This window comes from Apteryx mantelli, chromosome Z (assembly GCF_036417845.1).
Source record: "Apteryx mantelli isolate bAptMan1 chromosome Z, bAptMan1.hap1, whole genome shotgun sequence".
Classification (NCBI taxonomy): Eukaryota; Metazoa; Chordata; class Aves; order Apterygiformes; family Apterygidae; genus Apteryx; species Apteryx mantelli.
Window position 1 is genome coordinate 27763200 of NC_090020.1, and position 22771 is coordinate 27785970.

Sequence of the window (22771 nt, forward strand, 5' to 3'; positions counted from 1 at the left end):
GAGGCAGGAGTTATTATTCTGAATTGCATTATTAAATGGGTAAGAAGGAAAGTGGAAGGACTTTAAAAGTGAAGATAAGTAGTTTTGCTGTTATACACTTCCTCGTGTTTACTGGATTGGAATAAAATAAGTTCTTTTCCTGTGCTGCTGAAAGTTACCATTATGGCAACTCCACTATTAGTTCATTCCATTTTTACTTCAATATTCAGGAAACAGTACAGAGTGGATGCGTTTTGTACTTGTAAGGAGTTCAGAAGTAAGCTGCTTATTTTATAATACCTATAAAGAGAGGTAGAATATACAGTTCCCAAAATTGTTGGTTAAAGAGGAGAAGGGAGAAAGAAAGACAACAAATAATCCTTGGTGGCTGAACAAAGATGCAATGTGAAAAAGGTGTAGTAGCCCCTGACAATCATTAAATCTGCAAAAGAAACCTGGTACACTGGGTGTTAATTACAGTAATTCAAGATGTTTCTGAGAATACAGTGGCTTCTTTTTCATCTGGCCTGTACAATTAACGACTCAAGTTTTCTGTTATGAATCTTTAAATTGTTCTGCTGTCTTATGAACAAAAAGAAATGCCTAGGAGACAGTAACAGAGTCTACTTTTCCAAACTTCTTCAAATGCCTTTTTGTGTCCTAAAGATGCTGCCTTTTCTGTGTGTTCTCCAAAGAGCTGTGGCAGCAATTTGCTAGAGACCCTGTATTTACTAATTTATAAAATGGTTAGTTTTGAGTAAGGGTTTGAAATAACTGATGAGTTGTGGGCCTAAAGTGTTTATTTCATATTAATTGAAACCCAAAGCCTTAACATTTAGTGACCTGATCCACAAATATTTACCATTAGTGTAGTGCTTATAATCGCAAGTCACACATGGAATTATTGATTGCTCACAGTGACAAGTGCTGTGCTCAGTTCTGTGAGTGTTGCAGGATCAATTCCTCTGTCTCTGTTCCTATTGCAGTTACAGACTGTATATGCGAGTAAACCACGTTAAAAGTATTTTCTTATTGTTTTTATTTATTTTTTCCTCCTGTGTCTTCTCTTGTCCTGAGGATCCCCTCGTATTCCCACTGTAGTTCCTGCACTGACATCTGTCTTTGCGGCATGTCAACAGAAAGCAGCGCGTTGTCCCAGAGGCCAGCCTTGCTGCCTCCACATGGCTCTCGAGCATGGATCTGTGGGCAATTAGCTGAACTAGCCTCTCAAACATCAGTACCTGGAGGTGCATGTTTAAATGTTTTAATGACCTCAGTGGGGATAAGGCATGGGAAATTTTTAGCAAGATCAAACTGTAGAAGAGGCAAAATTGCCAAGGAACTGCAGCTTTCTTTCTGTAAAGATTTTCCCCCAATTTTATGAAGATATCATGCCAAGATGGCTAATGTTCTGGATATGAACTTTCTTAAGTGCGAAGACATCCGAGATTTTGGTCCTGGGCCTTCTCCATCTAAAACATATTAGCAACAAATTACAGTCTTCTAAAATTCAGCCTAATCATGTTGGATTGGGAGCAATTTAAAAGCTGGTTTGCTTGCCTAAACTAGTGCTAGCCTTGCTTAAAAACGTTCTTGATCAGCGATAACATCTCAGGAAACTGAGCTCACGGTGGCAAGCTAAAGTTTTTCCAGACATCCACAAATCTCTCTTTTCCCTGGCTCTTTTGGGTATGGTGTCCCAGGGTAATAGTTACTTGAGTTTCCAGAGAATAGGGGCCACCAGTGTTCACCTTATGGAGCTTACTGTAAATCCGTAGCCCACATAATTACCGTGGAGTGGGGAAGGCACTGCACCTCCCAAGGGGACGTGCGATGCCTCTGCAGGATAGTGCTCTGAGTTTTGGTCCTTCAACCTCATGTTGGTAGGAAGATTACTCATAGAAAACTCTTGTCTTCTACTAGGAGTGATAAATGATAACTATAGGTTTAAACTGGGCAAAATACAGATCATGCCATTATATTGCCACAGCATTCATTGTAGAAGTGTGCTTAGGGCTTAGCTTACAATGTGCAGTCATTTTTAAGTAAGTTTTTTCCAGCATTTATGACCCCTTTAAGTGAACATAGATTTGAAATGGAATGCTGTTTTGGGGATCAGCATGTAAAATATAATCTTGTTTCCTAGTCTGCCAATCCCTTTTGGAGTTGTACATGTCCAACCAGCATACTAAGAGTTAGCAGTCCTTGTACTCAAGGTAGCCCAAATGCACAAGCTCTCAGCTGTACTACTCAGGGATATGAACTGGTGCTACTGCTGCCCTGGGTATGCGGGAAAGCTGTCTTACCAGCTATAACAGTTGTCATCTAGTAGGATGAGAATTACAGAGAGGCTTGGATCCCACACAGGAAAACAATGAATGGGAGTCAAAGTAGGTTTTGCATTTCTTCTCCTCAGCATGTCCTCCTAGAATAAGACACAGTCTTTCCCTACATATCAGAGCATGTTCTCTTACAGTGCAGACGAGAAAAATGTATTCAGAATTCAAAGTTCAGCTGAGGGAAGCAAATAGGTATGTTAGCAAAAGAAAAAAAAATTGGAAGATATGTGGAATATATTTTCCTGCTATGAATTAAATGACCATTTTGTTTGTAAAAAGATCTGAACATATCCCTATTTAAACATCTTCAGATAATGCCTGCCACTGAATCTCTGATTGCTTTCTGAATCATTTGTCTAGCCCCAGAATCCCAAAGCATAGGCACTGGATACTTAATCTCAGCTTATGGTCCTTGCTTACCTCTAAATTAGTGCTGAAACAAATGGCTTGAAGAGAAGAGGTTAAGTAGTCATTTTAAAACCCATTTATGTTAGTGGAATTTGTATCTTGGTCTGTCTTGAAGCCATAATTTGAAGGATGTGAAAGCTTCATCATCTTTAATGCTGTGAAAAATGCATCGAAACATACTGTGTAATTCTACCTCAGCAAAATAAAGAGTAAAGTCGTGAATATTTGAAAAGTGTAAACAAGAACAATCTAGATAATTATTTAGGATCCCTAATGACTGTCATTAGCAATAATGATGATGAAATTTACAAGTAAAAACAAAAGAGAAGAATACAAGGAAAAACTTGCTAATCATGAGATAGCTTAAACTGTTGAAGAGAGTTTTGCGGGGAATGGTAGAAACTACATAATGTGAAGCAATTAAAACTCTTCTAAACAAAGCATTCAGAAACATGTAATACAATACAAAGCAGTTTTATATTGTCAGGAGGATGAACAGTTTACCTACTGTATAACTCTAATTTTTATGATCTTCATTTGAGGAAGAAAGAAATGAAATAGAATTGGGTACTCAAAACAGATGTCTTGTTTGGTTTTTTTCAGCGCAAATTGAAGTGATACCATGCAAAATTTGTGGAGATAAGTCCTCTGGAATACACTATGGAGTCATCACATGTGAAGGCTGCAAGGTATGAGATTTTAATACAGCACAGTCATCAGCATCTGCATTAGCCTCAGGCATATGTGCGTAATAATACGCCGTGACACTCTTTCAAACAAGGGGAGCCAAAGACTGTAAAGCCTGCTGCTGATGTAGATGTGTTTCATGTCTAATTTTACTAGTTGCTTTCCTTTTTCATCAAATAGTCTTTAGAATTGCCTCCTTGTTTGAAACATGACTTAATCGCATCTGATGCAGTATAAGTGCTGATACAGAGGCTGGCAAACGTAAGTCATACATGTTCTACCTTAAATCAGCTTCAGAGCTGGATTTGTTCTCTTGTTTACTACACAATCCGTACAGCATTAAAAGTTGGTGCAGTATCTCAGTTCAGGATCTTAAAAGCTTACAGGTGTCTGGTCGTATTTTATCCCCTTTGTATTCTCTACAAGCCAAACTCATATCTCCAAAGGAAAAAATGCCTCACATTATGAGTAGTGTAAAAAGATCCTTTACCTTCCTTCTTTTAAGCTCCAGCATAGGAGAATTGTTGGGAATTGGAGGTAAAAACACCCTTCATGCTGCTTCATCGTGTTAGCCCGGCCATGGGCTCAAATCAGCTCCAGTCAGACCCCCAAGCCAACTGAAGGAAGGCCTCAGTTTGCAATTTTAAAAAGGCTCTGTGGTGAGCTTATCTAAGGAATTATTTCATTACTGATGGAAATCCAGAATTTTACACTGCACACGTCAGTAATTCCACTTCGAGTTTAAATGTGAAGTTGCAAAGGTGGTGGGGGAGCACCTCTGATTTCTTCTATATGCAAAGTCACCAGCTGGTACATTTAAGGGTAGATGCATCTTTGGAGAGTGAAATGGCAAGTCTGTATTTGCTTAATGCTTTACAAAATTTTAAAACATCTGAAAAATCTGAAAATTTGAATGCACCCATTGCTGAAAGAAAGAGTTTAATTTAATGCCAATGCATTGAGAAGCAATACATTGTCAAAGATCAGATCCTCCTTTCAGAAACGCTAAGAATTGTAACGGAAACATCTCTCATTGTGACACTGTCTTATTGTGACGCTGGACTGGAAATAAGCATCTTTTTATGATGATCACACAAAACAGGATTAGACTAATTGATCTGATACTTCAAAATTGGCACAAAAACAACAGGAGAAAAACTCTTTAAGCAGAAAAGGAGCTTCTTGTCTCTGTACCCAGCCTACACAGAGCAGTCAGGGGTAGAGTCTCCCGTAGATGTGATTAGTGTTAATGCTGGCCCTTGTGTGTGCTTCGAGAGGAGACGATACCTCTCAGCTCTGTATGTGGATTGCTTATTGAGATAAAGAGCTCCTCTTCCACTTACAGCAGTTTTAACCCTATTGTTTTTGTGCCAGTTTGCAGTATCAGATCAATTAGTCAGATCTTGTTTTGTGAGCTTGTCGTGAAAAAAAGATGTCAGTTTTCACATCAGGTCCAATGGGAGGCATTTCAGTTTGTCAAAGGTATCTCTTAAGGTAAGCGCTGTCTCGGGCAGCATAAATCAGCTCCTCATTGTCCAACAATTAAATAACTATTTGCTCAGTTTGCATACTAATAACAGCTCATTTCTGGCTCCTTTTGTCTGAAAGCATTAGAAATCTCAATTAATTAAGAGGGAGAGTGCACGTGGAAGAAAGAGGAGAGACCAGCCCCACAAACGCGCACTCACATTGAGCCCCTCACCAGACTGCTGCGGTGTTTCAGGACCCGCCATCTGAGCACTGTGCTGCTGGTGGTGGTGCGACAGACTTCAAAGGGCACGAAATCCTTTCGCTCGGTGTCTCTGTGTTAGCTATGCCACTGCAAATGCAGGTGCTAAGTGCTGAACAGGCATCACAAACACCACTGCTGTTCTGGGCTGTGTGCCTGGATGTGCTGAGTAACGTGCTGAGGCCCTTGAATAAAATGGTGCTTCTGCCACTGTCTGCGCTGGAAGGGTGAAACCTGAAGACAGGTTTCCACCTCATGTGTCTCGGCGGCACCTGCTTTCCTGGGAGGCCTCTTATCATCCCTCCTGCCTCCCCACACAGCAAAATGTTTGGTAGCACTACTTTGTGTAGTAACTCAGACGTGTGCGACCATTTCCATTTTCAGACTGGCTGACAGTGATGGATAAAGTGAATCATTCAAGATGCAGACAGACTTGTTGTCGGTGTTGGGAATATTGGGAGACCTGTCTTTATATCTTGCTCCTCAGTAATGAATTGCCTCATCCTTCCCCAAAGGGGAATTATTCTCTGTAAATATAGCCTTTATTATTTAAAGATCCCCTAAACATGATATAAAGTGATGCTCTATAACTTGTAGTAAAACATTTAGATCTTATGGGGGAGCAAAAGAGTACAAAAATCTTCCTGGAAAAATAAATTGCCTGTTGTAGGTTAACATTTTAATGGAACTCTTGATTTTTTTCTAAGAGGGACAAAGAATAAACAAGTAAACTCTTGTGAGATGAAATCAACATTATTGGGGGGAAAATAACAATATAGGATAAAGCACAGTCAATGCTAGAGTGTTATTTGGTGTTATTTTAACTTCATTTAGTTCATTTGTTCTCTCAAATCCTTGTTCACAGAAGAGCTGCTAAAATCTAAACTGGAAAATCCTACTTATGTAAAAAACAAAATTGACTGTAAAGTTCAGGAAATAGATGAGAAATGTCCTACAATTAGCATCCATTTATCCTTAAATTAAACTCCCCCTACAGCTTCAGCAGAGTTTTGATCAAGCACGATCAGATAAATCACCACCAGATTTTGCCTAATAGTTCCCCTAAAGAACATCCGTGTTTCCCAAAGTGCATATAATGCAACTTAAATTAATTCTTAGATATATTATAATCACTGATAAATCCAGCACAGGGTGGATGAAGTGAGTCTCTTTACTCATGACTTAATGAACTAGCAACACCAGTGTCCTTAGTCCTGTCCATCACTCTTGACACCCCATGCCATTCATATGCAGTTCACTAAGACTTCAGCAAACCTTCACATGCTACCTTTTGCAGATGAATTGAGCCTTGTTACAACATAGCCCAATAGTTTCCCCACTGTCATTCCCCCAAAACGCACAGCTCTTGCAACTTTCATGTCTTATTATTAATATCTCTCATGAGATAACACAGTTTTTTCCTGCTAAATGGAATCAGCTCTTGCTTTTGGATTCAGGGCAGTTTACAAACCAGCCTAGAAAGGCACAACCGCTTTTGTGCCACCATGTAACTTCGTGTCACTAGTGTAACAGTGCAGTAATGACACTTTCTACTCTTTTTCTCTTCATGACTTCCTGCAGTTGCTAAGCTATCCTTCATCTTTCCTACTACACAACTGTGCAGTTACCTGCTTCTAAAGTGGCTAAGTTTGCCAGCGAACTTCCTTTCTTTGTTTCTCTCTCTGCCTCTCTCTGGACTTGCTGTTCTTTCTGTGCTTTATTTTACAGGAAAGAAGACTATCAGATAAAACTCTCTCTCTGTCTCTCATCCTCATCCCCTGGTTTCATTGCTCTTGTCACCTCTGTCACTGCATGTCATTTATACCATAACACTGCCTCTTGGCGTCATTCCTAGTGGTTAGGAGCTCATGAGGCCCTTAGGTATGAGTTAATAATCTAGTTATAGCCCACTGATCTTTAGTTAAATTGCCCAACAACTGACCAGGAAAACCTTGCAGGAGCTAGAATAACTACCAAATTTTAAATAAGTAAAATGAATAATGATATATTCCATGGACATGTAAAATGTCATTACTTTCTCATGGTAGTGACTAAAGGTGTTGCTTTCTCCTTTGCATGTGAGCTTTACTTGATACAGTCATTAAACCCTAGTGCTTTTGTGGATGCTTGAATTTGAATTACTTTTCACTCCTAAAGTGTCTCTCCAGATAAGATCAACATTTGCCAGGTTAAACTAAGCAGCAGACTTCACCTTCTAACGCTATGCATAGCCAGTGTTGGTTTTACTGTCTCTTTCCTTTAAGAAAGAAAATAGTGAGAACAAATACTTTTGTCATCTGTTTACAAACACAGATGTGTTTGTCCTCTGTTAGGAAGAAGCATTAGATGATACATGGTGGTTCTTATGAGATAGGCATGTATTTTGTAACTCTATTGCTTGCCTTTTAACAAAGTAATAATTATATTCCTTACAGAATAATGCACAAATCTCCTGGCTAATAGTGAAAGTTCTTTAATTTCATCATGCAAGGAAAGGCTAGAGCATCTGCAAAGCTGTAGCATGAATGAAATTGCACTAAATAAGAGTTTACTGAAGTCATTTACATGGTTCTCTGTGTGTGTGTGTGTGTGTGTGTGTGTACGCACATGTGCATGTGCACATACATGTACATGGTAATTCTCTCTCTCTCTCTCTCTCTCTCTCTCTCTCTTTCTCACTCTCGCTCTTTGTCCCTAGGGATTCTTTCGGCGGAGTCAGCAGAACAATGCCTCTTACTCCTGCCCAAGGCAGAGAAACTGTTTAATTGACAGAACCAACAGAAATCGTTGCCAACACTGCCGGCTGCAGAAGTGTCTTGCCCTGGGAATGTCTCGAGATGGTAAGGAGTCAGATCCCTGCTTCATGCCTCAGTCCTTTGAAACTCTTTTCATTGCTGCCTGACTTAAACTACCTACAGATTTCTGGAAGGAGAGAGAGGAGAAGGAGTAATGCACATACTGCGAGGCAGAGCTTTGCCATTCAGTTAACAAAAGGAGCGTGTTTTCATGGACTGGGGTGGGGAGAATAGCAAAATGGAGAGCAGTATGAGTTTGAAATGGAAGGAGTCAGAAATGAAATGTGTTGTCCTGATCAAAAGCACATAAGGGTCACCTCTGGAGAGACAGATTCATATTGCGGTTTAGACAACCTCTTATATTAGTGACATTAAATATTGATGTATGAAAGCATCCCTTTCCTTGAAATCTCCAAAAGTCTGTGACAGTAAATAGGCAGTTTAAAAACAAAAGCACATCTTGATCGTATTAGGGTTTTTTGTTTGTTTTATTCAGAGCACTTGGCTGAACATTTTGCATTATAAGAGAGACATTTCTTTCACCTATATTTTGTCACCTGCCCCTGTCTAGGTCTACACTTCATAGGTTAGTACTGAAAATGGAAACTATACCATGTGAAACTTCAGAGGGGAGCTCAATGGTATATAGAATGGTGGTACCCTTTGGTCCTGGGAGACCTCAGACCCACTTTCCTACCTGTGGTGCGACCAGCTGTGACCAGCAGGCCTCAAACATGAGCCAGACCAGACCTGGTCTGCAGGGCACCTTGGAGATGCCATGCAAAGCTCGAGCAAAGTTGCCTATGTCCTACCTGCCCCAGGCACCACTGCTACTGTAGGAGGTTTCCAGATCACAGCAAGGTTTTAAATTGTCACCAAGTAGCAGAAGAAAATGTCATACTTTTGAAGGCAGGTTATATTAATTTGGATTTCCTGGCAGTGACATTCTGTCTTAAAAAGTATACACAAAATGTGTCATTGGAAATTAATGTTCATTGAGGGATAAGTTGCATAAAGCACTATGAAGTTTTGTTCATTAGACGGTTAACAGTTTATAAACTTGTTTTAAATTTGCCCTCTAATAGGTCTTTTCCCACCTCAGTATGTCCTATAGTTCTTTGAAACACGTTGCTAGATCTCTTCAGTCTGGGAGGGGTCTTACAGTCTAGCTTTTAATCCACGAATTCCTTTTGGTCCTATCGTGCAGCATACTTGATGCCTTAGCTCCTGCCTCTGCCCAAAGGAGATTAAAGTAGTAAAATTCCAGTAATTCATCAGCATGATGTGCTTTCTCCCTAGAAGTAATGTCTCCCAAGGATTTGAGGTATCACAGGGACAATTTTATGTGACTGACAGCGCTGTCTTCTCAACCTGTAATTCAGGGACTGCTGCCTGCAGACAAAGAGTGATTCTTCTGACAGCATCTCCTTCTTCTCTCATTGTTTATGTGAGGGTGCTTATACTTAACAATATTGAGGTCTCTCACAAGTTTAAAACAACCTTTATGGATTTTTTTAACAGAGAAATTGAATGTGAATTTTACCTCTCAGCCATAAAACAGATTCATTTTTATCATGCGGAGGCAGGATGCTAATTGACAGCAGCTGGAGAATCCAATTAATGAATATATAATGAGAATAAACAGTGGGTGTTTGTTTTTATTACTCAAGCCCTAAAATTAAAGAAAATATGCAGTTGTATTTTTCAAAATAAAGTCATTGTATACTGTCCGTAAGAGTGTGAAATGCATTGAGGACAGATTCCAGAGGCGGTCTACATGTTTGTATAAGGTAGCTTGCAGCCAGTGTGAAGGGGACAGTAAGTTGATGTTGATAGCAAGAGAAAAAAGTTCTTAGAGTGAAGCACTGCAAACAAATCAAAGGGGCAGCCATTCTCCTTGATGGTTTTACACTCCTTTTTGATATTATTCTCTTCCTTTTCTGTTCTCTTCCCTGGAGAAGAGTTTCATGTCCTTCCACGTGTAGGGCTTGGACTCTTCTGGAGGTTTATAGGTGAACAATGGGTTAGCGAAAATGGGAACCAAGCCCACCTTGTGCTACTATTTCTGATGATTCTGAATTGATCTCAATTTACAAATTGACTAGAAATACTCAGCATTGGAAAATACTCCTTCGTGTATAAAAATGAGTGTTTCCTGTTTGTTTTGTAACTATATTTCAAAGAGAAAGTCCTGTTATCTGTGCTCTGATAAACTCTTCTAGATATATCCTTAGCTGAAGGATCTCACTTGTTCTAGAGCAAAATAAGCTATCTTTCATCTGAGATCCCAAGGTCTGGTCTAATAGAAAGCCAGAATTTGAAGACACATAGGGGGAAAAAGATAATCAGGTGTGATCCACTATATATTCAGGCGGTAGATTCACTCCTCATAATTCTGCAGCAGTTAACCTGTTGTTTTTGAAAACTTCAATGTTGATGTAATGAACCCTGTTCCTGGGGATAGTGGTTAGCACGCTGATGTTTTCCTCCCTTTCTCATCAGAGGGAATACATGGATTTTGCGCATGGAAATTATGTAAATTGTTTGTGTAAATCCCTGAGTCTTGCCTCTGTGAAAAAGATGACATTCATTTGTGTTGTTTGCCTTCACATGTGTTATTTTCCTCCAGGTTCTAACTCTAACCTGTAACGTTAAAAAAAAAAAAAAAAAAAAGTATGAAGATAACACCCCATTGAAAGGATGCGATAAAAAGGTTTTAGGGCTTGTTTTCATCCAGAGTACTAATCCTGTTAGTGAAGTTTAAAGGTTTGTGGAAAGTTGATAAATCACATAGGATGTGAAACTAAAGACTGTACATTTCCTATAGCTCTGGGTTGTTGTATGGTGAACACAGAGACAAGAGAAAAGATGCAGGTCTTTTTAACACTCACAGTAGGAAGTAAGTTACTTGACTGAGGCCCTTCCTGCCAAAAGGGAGTTGTTGTTGTCACCTTGTAAATGCAAGCACTCGATATTGTTCCATTTGTGAGATGCATATGGTGTAAAGCTATGCATCTTCTCTCATTTCCACAGAAAAAGATAAATTTCTGCAGCAAAAGCAATGTTAAAAGTAAATATCGGAAAGCAATGGGGGTATGGGGAATTAAGAGAGAAAGAGAGAGAGAGAGAGAGAGAGAGAGAACAATGGTTTGCATTGTGTTTTGCCTTTCAGCTGTGAAATTTGGAAGAATGTCCAAAAAGCAGAGGGATAGCCTGTACGCTGAAGTGCAGAAGCACCAGCAGCGACTGCAGGAGCAGCGGCAGCAGCAGAGCGGCGAGGCCGAAGCCCTTGCCAGGGTTTATAGCAACAGCATCAGCAACGGCTTGAGCAACCTGAATAATGAAACCGGCGGCGCTTACTCCAACGGGCACGTCATCGACCTGCCGAAGTCTGAGGGTTATTATAACGTGGATTCTGCCCAGCCTTCCCCAGATCAGTCTGGGTTAGACATGACTGGAATCAAACAGATAAAGCAGGAACCTATCTATGACCTCGCTTCTGTACCAAACTTGTTTACCTATAGCTCTTTCAACAATGGGCAATTAGCTCCGGGGATATCCATGACTGAAATAGGTAAGGACATTTCGTATTCCTCCAGTGTTCAATTTGCAGCTTGTAATGGATATATATAAATTAGATTACAGTGTCATCTTTATTAAAACATTACACAGGCATTCTGTATGCCATTGTACAGTAATTATATATGCACATAGATATGTATGTGTACACACACACAGAGGAACTAAAGGAAAGAAAATCAGTGTGGCAGTAATTAGTATAGTATGGAGGCAATTCACAGGCCAGGCTAGCTTTTTTGTGTTTTTTTTGTTTGTTTTTTACCAAAATCTGCAAGTTATTCAGTTTCTTAAACCTAGCACTTCATGTGTTGTTTATGAAATGGAAACACCAAAGCAGGTGATGAATCAATCAGAACCAAGTGATAATTAGCAGTGGGGAGCTTGTTACAAATGAGCTTGTTACTAGGACGGATAAATGATCTCTTCAACCAGCCTCCCATATTCTTGTCAACACCCAGAATCCCACCAGCAGCTCATTCTGGGGTATTTATTGCATAAAGCACCAGCTTCCCTACTTCTGTGTGGGGGTGTACATTCAGAGTAAGTTCACTGATCTCATGAGATGCACAAACAAGATTGAGGTGAACATAGTCATGTAGCCCTGCTCAATGGCTAGAATGTCTTGGAGAAGCATCTCAGGCATCTGTCCTGTAATTTCTTTCTTGAAAAGCAGCAAAGAGACCTCTCTGTGAGATGTGAGAGTTTGAAAGGCCAGTTAGAGATCATTCCCTAGGGAAGGTTTCTGTTCAGCTAATGGCTCTAGTCCTACTGCTCCAACCCAACAGGAAGCAGTGCTTTCTGTTGTAAAGAAATAACATGAAAGAAGTTTGGCATCCTAATTAGGTACTTCCCACCTCAGCAAGTGATGAATGCTGAGTCAGTTGTGGTTGAGAATATAATTAAAGGGTAATACTTCTTTAATTGGGTTTAATTAAAAAGAAAGAAGAAGAAGAAGGAAAAAATATATATGTTGTTCAACAGCACCCATAACAAATGAATTAACGTCACATTACAAAAAAACTCTAGAGCTCTGGCCTGGCCATGCTGCCTTGTGTATGCAAAAAAAGAAAATACCAAGAAGTGTAAATGCGTGCATGCACTCAGACCATCTGAGGGCCCTGGGTGGAGATGTGTGAGCCAGGGGTGATAATGCTACAGATGCTCTCAGTGGGTGTTACAGAAAGGGTGGGTGTAGTAGTTAATGTCTGATAAGAACTACAGGTGCAGCTAGGTGTGTATTTGCTCCCATGTGTGCTCATGTGCAGGAAGGTGTGTGACAAACTGCACACCGTACTTACAAACAGCAGAGGAGAAAGTTATGCTTTTCTGGCACTCTGTTCAGTTGGGCATGGTTACTGGGCATGTTTGGCCTGGGCTGCTCTCCAGTGATCTCCTACGCCTGCCGTGTAGTAGTGTGGGAGGTTAGTAAGGAACATCTTTACCTTCCCTCTCGGCTCTGATGACTGGGACCATCACTCACACATGGCTTGTGCAAACCTCAGTCTGGGAATAGTGTTTTTAGTACGCAGAAACAGCTGAGAGACAATTTAAACAGCCACAAACAGAGACAATCACCCCTTCTCAGCTATTAGTTGCTGGAGTTTCCCCATAGGTCATTACCCATGCTTGTGTCAAAGAGACCTGAAGCTGTCCTGAAAGCTGTTTTCCTAGTGCACCCTGCTCCCAAAGGGAAATGTTCCCAGAGACAGTCGGAGGAGGCACCTGGAAATATGACAGTTCAGACAGTCCCTGAATTTGGGTTTATGCTCAGTTACAGAAGTGAGCCCAACAGTGGGAATATAGCCGTGGGACTATAGCTTTAGGAGCCAAAGGATCCCACCGAAGTCAATGGGATCTTTTGATTTATGGAGCTTTAGGGCAGGCCTGAACTTTTTTCCCACTTCCTTTGGAAATTGGAACTGGGCTCCTAAATTGTTAGGATTTTACCCAAATTCTCTTCTATGTCGTTTATGACACCCGTAGCAGAGAGGTAAGGCTGTTAGTGAGAGATAAGGTAGTAAAACAGATCAACTGACATAACTGAAAAAAACGGATGAGAAGTACCATAAAATATTGGGATTAGTGCACAGCTGAATGATATTTTCAGTGTTTAAAAACAAACAGCCTTTTAATGCTGCATTGGATTGTTGGAGCTTCTGTAAAACTGCGGTCTCTGAGTCAAAACAGGAAAACTCAAAAGCGCTTGTATTCGTTGATTTCATATTACAATGTGCTTAAATTTTACTGTAGCATTGCATCCCACTCACTCCAGTGAGATTTAGGAATACATTTAACTCATGTTAAGTGGAAGTTCACTGCCTTAACTGTTAGGTGAAACTCGTAGAGAATATAGAAGATGGAAAAGCTATACTGCATCAGTCCTTGTGCCTAGATAAAAATTTCTTTATACTATCTCATCTAGTGATGAACTGAGTCATTTTAAGTATTCCAATAATGTTAGTTTTTTACCTCATTGGAGACCTTCTAGCAGATCTCATGATGTGGGAGATCTCCAGTCTTTGTTTTTCCCTAATGTTTATATTCTTCAAATAGTTGCATTTTTTTAAGCACCACCTCACTTGCCACCTACCTGATCTTGATTGAATGTATCCCTCTTAATTTTTTCCCTATAAATGGATGCCTGAAAATTCCTTCCACCTCTGAGCTTCTAAAATTTGCTGTACGCCTTTCCAAGACATGGTGATTTCTCCACAGGCAGGCCAGGATCAAAGCAGTCTTTGTGGCTTCTGCTTTATTTGCCAATCAATAACCAATTCGCTGCTTACTCTTTAAGTGTTATTGCTTTGGTTGTTTCTCGCTTACTTTTTTCCTGTATAGGGCTAGCTTTATTAAAATATCTCTAATGCACTTTTCCAAGTTTGAATCTCATTTTCTCTTTCATACTCATTTTTCTAACCTTTTTGGTCCTGTTACATTATGTCTCCATCCTCGTTGATGTTTGTGACTTCTCTCAATTTAGAATTATCTGTTCATTTAATTAACATGCTGTGAACCCTCTCTTCCACATTATTAATGAAAATGTTAAATGCTAGTAAAACAAGTCCTAACAATGGTCCCTGCTGCACCTGACTAAACGACTTGCTGCAACTGCATAAATTACTTTAGTGTTTACTTTTTGCTTGCTATCCAAAAGTAAGATTCTCTCAAAAATCCAAACAAATCTTTCTTTCTCTGTCAGTTTGATTCAATTATACATGCAATATTTTCTAGGATACTCTACCAAATAATTTACACATAATTTGTGTTCTTTTCTGCACATGTTAATATTCTAATTCCCCAAAAAAGTAATTAAATTGGTCAGGCATACTTTGACCTTTAACAGTTATATTCCTTTAATTTAAATGTAAAAATTCTTGTTTTCTTCAACGTAACTTCATCTGCATTAGACTTAGCAGTGGAAATGAAACTGCTTCTCTTAACAGTTTTGAAATTCAAAACTTCTACACAGTAGATGTTTCAATGCATGGTATTAGAATGGCACAGCAGGCAAAATATAGCTTTTCCTGCATTGCATGCTTACCAGTATCTCTAAATAGTGCACCAGGAAATAAGTGTAGGTACTGACAATTTTAAGTTACATAGGGCTCCTTCACATATATTTAGAGCCATGGTATATTCCTTCTTATAGGTTGGATATTCCAGGTACAACTGCATGTTAGCTGATGAAAAGCAGGATAGGTTGTCTGTCCCATATGAAGGAGAAAGCTAAGTATAAAAAAAAGCAGTGTCCTGCATACAGAAGCAAATTTCTCACCTCAGCCCGAGGGAGACAGGTTCCCCGCTGTGCCAGAGCAGGGCCAGGTTTCTCCCTGGCCAAGGGGCAGGCTGCCCATCGGGGAAGGCAGAAATTTCCTGATGCTGCTGTGGCAGCTCAGACCACGGGGTAACATCTGTTTTGAAGGCCAATATGTGGTCCTTCGGGACGTGGCTTTCTCCTCGCAGAGAGAGCTGCAGAGGTCAGCCGGAGTGTGGCAACATTTTCGGGTAAAAGGGGTTTCTGCTTCCTGACCCCGGCAGCCCCACAGAAGGACAGTAACGCTTGCTTCCAAGTGTGATTTTAAATTAGTAAGTATTAAAGGCTTATTTTTAGAGTTTTGTCAGATTAAAGACCATCTTGTTTCATTATATGTGCATAGTATTTTCTGTCACTGAGCTAAGCATCCTATTTCTCTCACGCAATGTGTGGCTCAGATCCCTGTCTGTGAAAGTCAATGGAAAGGTTTCCCTGACTTGACTGTAGTTGAGATATCAGCTTATGATTTTGTAAAGATGAGAAAAAATTATCAGTGGACACTGCTGTGGGGAAAACAGACTGGTTCAGGGTTCACTCCAGGTCACACTGAAGAGTGCCCTGTATCTGTATATATTTAGGCAGTCAATAAGGTGCCAGTAGAGAGTACACAAGGTCAGGCAGCCAAAGCTCCTGTAATTACAGAAAAAGATGCTGTCTATGTGTATTTACATGACATTTCTTCAATATCAGCACTATTCGAAGGGAGAGACACCCAAAGGCTTGGAGTGTTTAGAAGCTTTTACCAAAACTGAAAATCGAATAGAAAAGTTACCATTCTTGGGCTTCATCTTACCTTTCCCACCCCCTCTGGCCCTGTGCTGCTGCGTGTGTCTCAGCACAGGCAGGAGCTCCCTCGGGCAGCCCTGTGGTGAGGTCTGGGGAAGAAATCACCTATCCTACTCACCAGATCCCCTCTGAAACGCAGCCCTCTTGATGCAGCCTTTGCCTGGAAAATGACAGCGAAGCAAAGTCTGCAAAATGTTTTAGAGACCGGCTTAGGAGGGGTATGTAAAAGAAAAGCCCCCTTGAAAACTGCAAATAACGTCCTGTGTGCATGTAATCTTTAATTTAGCTGGGTTCATACATCCATCTCAGGTCCTTCTGTGAACAGCTTTATGTACTGTAAAGTTATTTGCTTATTTTCCTCGCTGCACTAGCGTTCAAGCGAGAGCTCAGCAATGAGCTCATTCAGTATCCCAGCTTGGGAGGAGGTCTTCACCTGGAAACGCTCTCGACTTCTCTGCTGAGGATGTGTTTGAAAGCCAGTCTCGCACTTTTCCCCTTTCAGCAGAAATTCCCATTAACTTTAGCAGAATTTAGCCTGTTCCTCCCTGCCTGCCTGTTCAGGGATATCCACAGCACTGTAACTCATGCATGCAATACCCACCAGCTGCACATCAGTCTTTTGGGAAGGATGCTGTGCCGTGCTGGTGTGGCTTGCAAAAGTACTTCTCCAAACTGATTTTTTTTTTTTTCTCTTTAAATCCCTTCTCCATCTCTCCAGGCTTTGTGCCAAATCCAGTGTTAGCAGACAGCTTACCGAACATGCATTGGTCATTTAGATGCTATGTGAAGGGGTATTGCAGGGACCAGCTGACTCAAAATGCAGTGAACCTCTCTCTAAATTAAAATCCATACCAAAGGTAACAGTAACAGCTGCTGTGTTGATGTTCCCTTTTTCCTGCAACTTCTTTCCAAGGCTGTGGCACACCGCACAGGAAAGCAGAACTGATGGCTCTGTGACATTAGTCTGGAGTAATCATGTTTCTTTATCTCTTTTCTTTTCCAGAGGCATGTTTTAGTATCCCTCCTACAAAGGTGAGAGTCAAATTTTGCAGTTCAGGTATATGCAGCTAAAGTAGAAGCCTTATAGCTATATTTCAGTGGAGCAATGTTGCCATCTAGTGAGCAATTAAAAATGTGCAGCATGTGCATTTCTGTGCAGATACCCTTAGGACATATTTCTTACCATCATTACCTATTTAAAGGTGACAGTCAGAATATATTAATATTTCAGTTCTGTGCTCATTCCAGTTCATCTGACATAACTTAGACCCCTTCTCCTGATATTTTTTTAACTAATTAATTAATTCTTTCCCCTTTTCATACATGCAAGAAGAGAGCAGCGAATGGAAAGATTTAAAACCAATTTGACAGCTTTCCTCAGTTAAAAAATATTTCAACTAATGGACACAAAAGTAGAGAAATAAATTAGAACATTGTGATGCTGAAGCATTCTAGCTGAACTGATGCTGAAGTGAAAAGGGTTTTTTAGTAAGTGTAGACTTTGATATTTTTTATTCACTTATTTAGAAATAAATGTTGTCTTTACCCTCTAAAATTGCCATATAATTTTGAAGTAATGTTGTAAAAATGTAATGTTTTGAAAGCTTGTAAAATTTTATAGTTTTATCTTTTTCTATCTTCCAAATTAGTAATCTTTCTCTATTTGTAAATTTACATATTTACAAATGAAAATTTACAGATCAAAACCAGCCTAATTACAAATTTACATAATGGCTTTACTGAGTTTATGTTGCAGGGCCCAATAGTTTAAAGGATCAAAATATTCATAAATAACTGATTATGTTGTTATACTTTACTAAGTGCATATTTTAACACTTGCTGACTTAAGGAGACTTAGGGAAGGCACAGTCTGTGTTATAACTCTTGGTGCAGACTTAGAAAATAAAGCATGTTTTCTAGAAGGTACTATATTTAAGCACCAGATTTTTCACCCTGTGATTTTCAAATCACTGAGCATCCACTGCCTCCCACTAACTGCAGTGGGCTTTGGATCAGACTCATGTTGGTTCTGGCAGTCCTCCTCGAGTACACTTAACACAGAATAGAGCAGTTCAATAAGCAGGATGCAATGTGCCTTTTTAACTAAACCTAGTTCAAATGTATGCAGTCCAGCAATTAATCTAAAACAATTTGAAAATGCGGTAGATAGCCTAGAACTATAGCTTAGGCTCAGTTTTCCTGCAAATTCTAAAGCTTTTTGGATATTTCTGAAAGGGATTTGACTTCTCTTTCAATTAAGTCAATTCATATGTCAAATGCAGGCCAGCTAATAAAGCCACAATAATGTTACCAGTGACAACCATTGGCAGTGCTCCTAATTGGAGTTTGATCACACTGCAGACTATGCACAATTTGTACATGTCAGACAATGCTGAAAATGCCATTTTAAATATTGCCCTTTATGTTTGTTGTGGGGTTAAGTGTTGCCAGTAGGAATACAATCAGAGTTCTACTCACAGTCAGGAAAAGTTTAATTACTTTGTAGTAACTACGACATACGATGCATGTGTTGGGGAGCAGAAATTTTCCACTGAAAATGTGTTTTTCTGCAGCACCCAAGACCATGGGATCCTATCCAAAGTGTGGTTATGAATATTTGAATAAAACAAGCAGCTTGATTAAGTATTTAAATTACTAAAATCAATGACATCTTTTAGCTGAAATTGAACATGGATAAAACAAATAGGGGACATTTCTGTGATCTTTTGGACCATTTGACTTTTCAGCCTGTTTTACAAATGAATTAAAAAGAGAAGTTAAACAACATTAAAAACAACATGATGTGTAGCTTATATTTCTAAGGCATGATAATATATTTCTCTAGAGTGGGTACATTTCTAATCCATTAAAGCAAGTATGTAAAATTCCTCCTTTTTCTCAAAACCTATGAATATGTCCTTACATAACCGAACTTGACAGAATGTGTTCCTTCTTTTGAGAATCCAGAAAGCAGTTAGAAAGCAACCATTTGTAGCAGTCAAAATATGTAAAGTACCATATCTCATATCCCATATATTACCATATATCATGATAATCTTCTCAGGAACAGTGCAGCTCTATGAATATTGTCAGCTTATAAATCACACAAACAGATCAATGTAAAGTGAGTGGTATAATGAGTCCTGAGGTGTGTTTTTGCTGGCAATTCTGGGAATAACCATTCAGCTGATGCCCTGTGATACCACAGCACTGTCAGCAGAAGAAGAAATGGTAACTGCCCCTGTGTGAGAAATCTCCAAAAGGAAAAGGCTAGAGCAGGTGCCCCGACGTGAAGGGCCTGGGATGTGCGGAAGAGGGTGTCTTGCCAGGCTGTGTCTCACACACGTCCTGCAAGGAGGCAACGGCAGCACCACCAGCGGGAATCGAGAGGACAAGGCAGTGGAGGAAAGATGGGTTTTTTTAGGAATCACTGTAGTGTATAGAGGTGGCATGCTATCTGCAAAAATCAGTGGGTGTTGAGTTAGTAGTGATATGTTGCTATTCCAGCCTGGTTTTCTTCACACTTGCTCCCCCGACCTGAGTAACCCTTTATCTTGGTGTCAGTGCTCCCTGTCCTCAGTGCTTTTATATGTTTTTTCTGGGTGATCAGCACCAACAATCTGCAAACTCATCCTGTGCTTTTTGAGAACTTAATCTGGGGTTCTTATTGTATTCCTCTGTCATTCTGTACCACATTGTCTGGTCTTTCTTTAACACTGAGGAATAAGGAAGCCTCCAAAAGCATGATTTTACAGTTGTTCTTTCCCACGTGCAACATCACACTTTTGACTTCCCAAGACTTTAGTTCACTTTTGCACACCTTGTGCCTTCTGTTTAGTTTGGTAAATCTCACCATGCATCCCATGCTTTTCATTACTTTCCATTCTACAGTTGAGAATAATGTACTTCCATGTATTTTGCAGTTTGTGATGCTGTTAACATCTCTGTGGGTAAGGATGTCTTTCTTTAGATGGCCCATTCGTTTCTGATACTTTATTTCAAAGAATAGGGATCATTCTTTTGTACAAGAGTGGAAAGATATGAGGAAAAATTTGGTGTGAAACACACAAGAGGGAGAGGAAGCAGTGCATATATTTAGTGGAAAAAATCAGTGCGATGAGACATATGGGGCTGAAATTCAGACAAGAAATACTGAAGCTGAACATCAACAGTTTTTAAAGTGCAGTTGTGTTGCAGGGATGAAAGTCACATATAAATTGGAATAGTTAAAGCCAGATATTAAAGCATAGAGCACTGTCTTGCATTCCTTTTTGACTGCATGGATATCTTTTCTCTTAATCAGTGAAATCACTGAGGTTGCTAATGATAAACAAATTGTTTCACTTTTTGACTCTATACTCTGGCACCACTTTGATCTGACTTAGTCACTGGGCTATAGGAAAGTAGAAGAACTATTTTAGAATGTTTTCTCATTGCTTTTGAAATGTTTTTATTCCTAGATTGCATAAAATCTTTATAAAAAAGTAAATGTAAGCTTGTGACAGTGAGAGAAGTGCTAGGATGTATGCCTAACCTCTCCAATATATCAAATCTTTGATACTTCACGTGAGGGATGCCTGATACTACTCTTACCTTTTAAATTCTATGACAGGGCAAACTCATTCAACTCTAGTTTAAAACCTGAAATATTTCAATTGTCCCATGCATCTTTCTTGTTCTCAAAGTAAATAATGCCCTCTCTAATGTTTGCTTAATAATAATAAATGAAGCTATATTCTTGTTTCAGAACAGGCTGAATTTTAATATAAAAATCTCTTTGTGTAAGCTATGCTGGAAGAAGTTAGGAAGCAGTTCATCTCAATAAATTTGTGATAATTATATGGTGCCTGTAAAATCTATATCCCATAATTTCAAACTATTGCCTTGGTTTGTGCTTTTGCTGCCAGCTAAATGATTTCTAATTAGTACGAAAAATACCTTTTTTACTAAATTGGCTGAGACCCAGGAAAATTATTATTAAGTGGAGACCTTTAAGCATTCTTGAAGATCCACTAGGATTTAACAGAATTCTGCGTAGAACTGGGTCCATCCTCTGGGTTTCTCCATATTGGGGCATTATTCAATTGTAGTGTATTTTCCTGTTGAAAGGCAAATGAAACACTGATTTATTTGAAGGGAGAGAGGGGAAATACAAAATTCACACACATACCTGCCTGAATGTGCAATCTGTTCCTGACACTAAGCACTCAATAACTTCAACCCAAGAGAGGATTATTCCTGAGCTAAACTCAAACACTTCTAGGCTCATAATAGTATTTGAATGTTTCATATTGTCTTTCTAGGCTGCATATCAAATAGTGTTACAAATTTATTAAATAAAAGGGGATTTTGAAACTTGCTGCTGTATCTGTAACAGTTCTTGAAAGGGGATTTTTTTTGTATATTATTACATTGAGAAGGTAAGAACAGATGAAAAATGGGATGTGCTTTTTGCAACCATTTTTAGGACAAATGTTCCCTCTTTTTTGCCAGGAACTTTAGGATTTTTCAGCCAGTTCATTTTAAAAAATTTGGGGACCTGTTCTTTATGTTGGACAGTAACCACAGGACATACTTCTGCTTTATTCCCTGCATTACTGCCTCCACTCCTGCCTAAGAACTTCTTGATATAATCCGTGCCAGGAAACCACTTTGCAAAACTTATCATGTTGCAGTCACAATACTATTGAATTAGGATTCAGAAGAGTGGTAATGCAATTGTTAGCCTGGCATTATTTCAGGTACTACAATGTATAGATAGAGTTTTGACAGTTTTAAGAACAGAGAGGCATGCTTACAGTAGCCAGACAGACAGCCAAAGCTGTGGTGTTATTGCAACATTAATTCAAAGTGGATCCCTGCGAGAGCTCAACTTAGGATATAAGCTGAGATGAGCTCTTAGCTACTCAACTGGATCCTAAGGGTAAGTGGCAAATTAAAAATTCATTATTCATTTTAATTGAGGATGATTATCAGTGTTTTGGGAGACACACTTCAAAGTTCTTCAATTCCCAGTGCAAAAGACAGGGATGCTGAGAAAAACTAGAGCCTCTCATGAGAGAAGAGAGACAAATAAAAGAACTAAAGAGCCTGTATGAAACAGCCGCTGCAGAAGTCTGTGGATAATTTCCACTTAGCAGGCCAAATTTGCAGCTGGTGAAAGCTGTGTTCAGTCCATGGAGTTGCTGCAGCCATCCCAACCAGCTTTGAACCTGACCCCAGGTCTGAGTTTTCCCTCAGTACTGTATCTTGAGATCTCTGAGTATTAACATTAAAAAGGGAGGACTGACTCATGAGCTGATGATAGACCCCTGCAGGTCTGTGCTATGCTGATTTATATTATCTAGGTTGCAATGTTCGTTTTTCTATATGTACTTTGGATTTAAGCAGCTCCTAACCCACCAGTGCGATGCATACTTGAGCTATCGTAACCTTTGGAGAGTGCCTTTTGTGAGGTGTCTACTGAAGCCTAAAATAAGAAATTTCAGTAGAAAAAAAAAAAGAAAAGAAAAGCCTGCTGAATAGCTGAAATTAGAAATAGAAAAGGTCACTTGCTGTTCTAGAAGTTGTGAGCTGCAGTCCCAGATTTCTGCCACAGGGGTATAAGCCATCTAGTGCTGCTCTTCCCTTGCAACATATGCTTTTGGCCTGTTTT

The 22771-nt window shown here is 39.6% G+C and overlaps 1 protein-coding gene across 1 annotated transcript in view; it reads left to right on the forward strand.

The window, feature by feature from the left end:
- The first annotated feature begins 1108 nt into the window (after positions 1–1108).
- The window catches only part of RORB (RAR related orphan receptor B), a 39042-nt gene continuing 17379 nt past the window's right edge, over positions 1109–22771 (forward strand). The window contains exons 1-4 of the mRNA XM_067316049.1: positions 1109–1226; positions 3330–3415; positions 7841–7982; positions 11110–11511. Of these exons, the coding sequence (XP_067172150.1) occupies positions 1109–1226; positions 3330–3415; positions 7841–7982; positions 11110–11511 (748 nt within the window). The remainder of the gene's footprint in view (positions 1227–3329; positions 3416–7840; positions 7983–11109; positions 11512–22771) is intronic.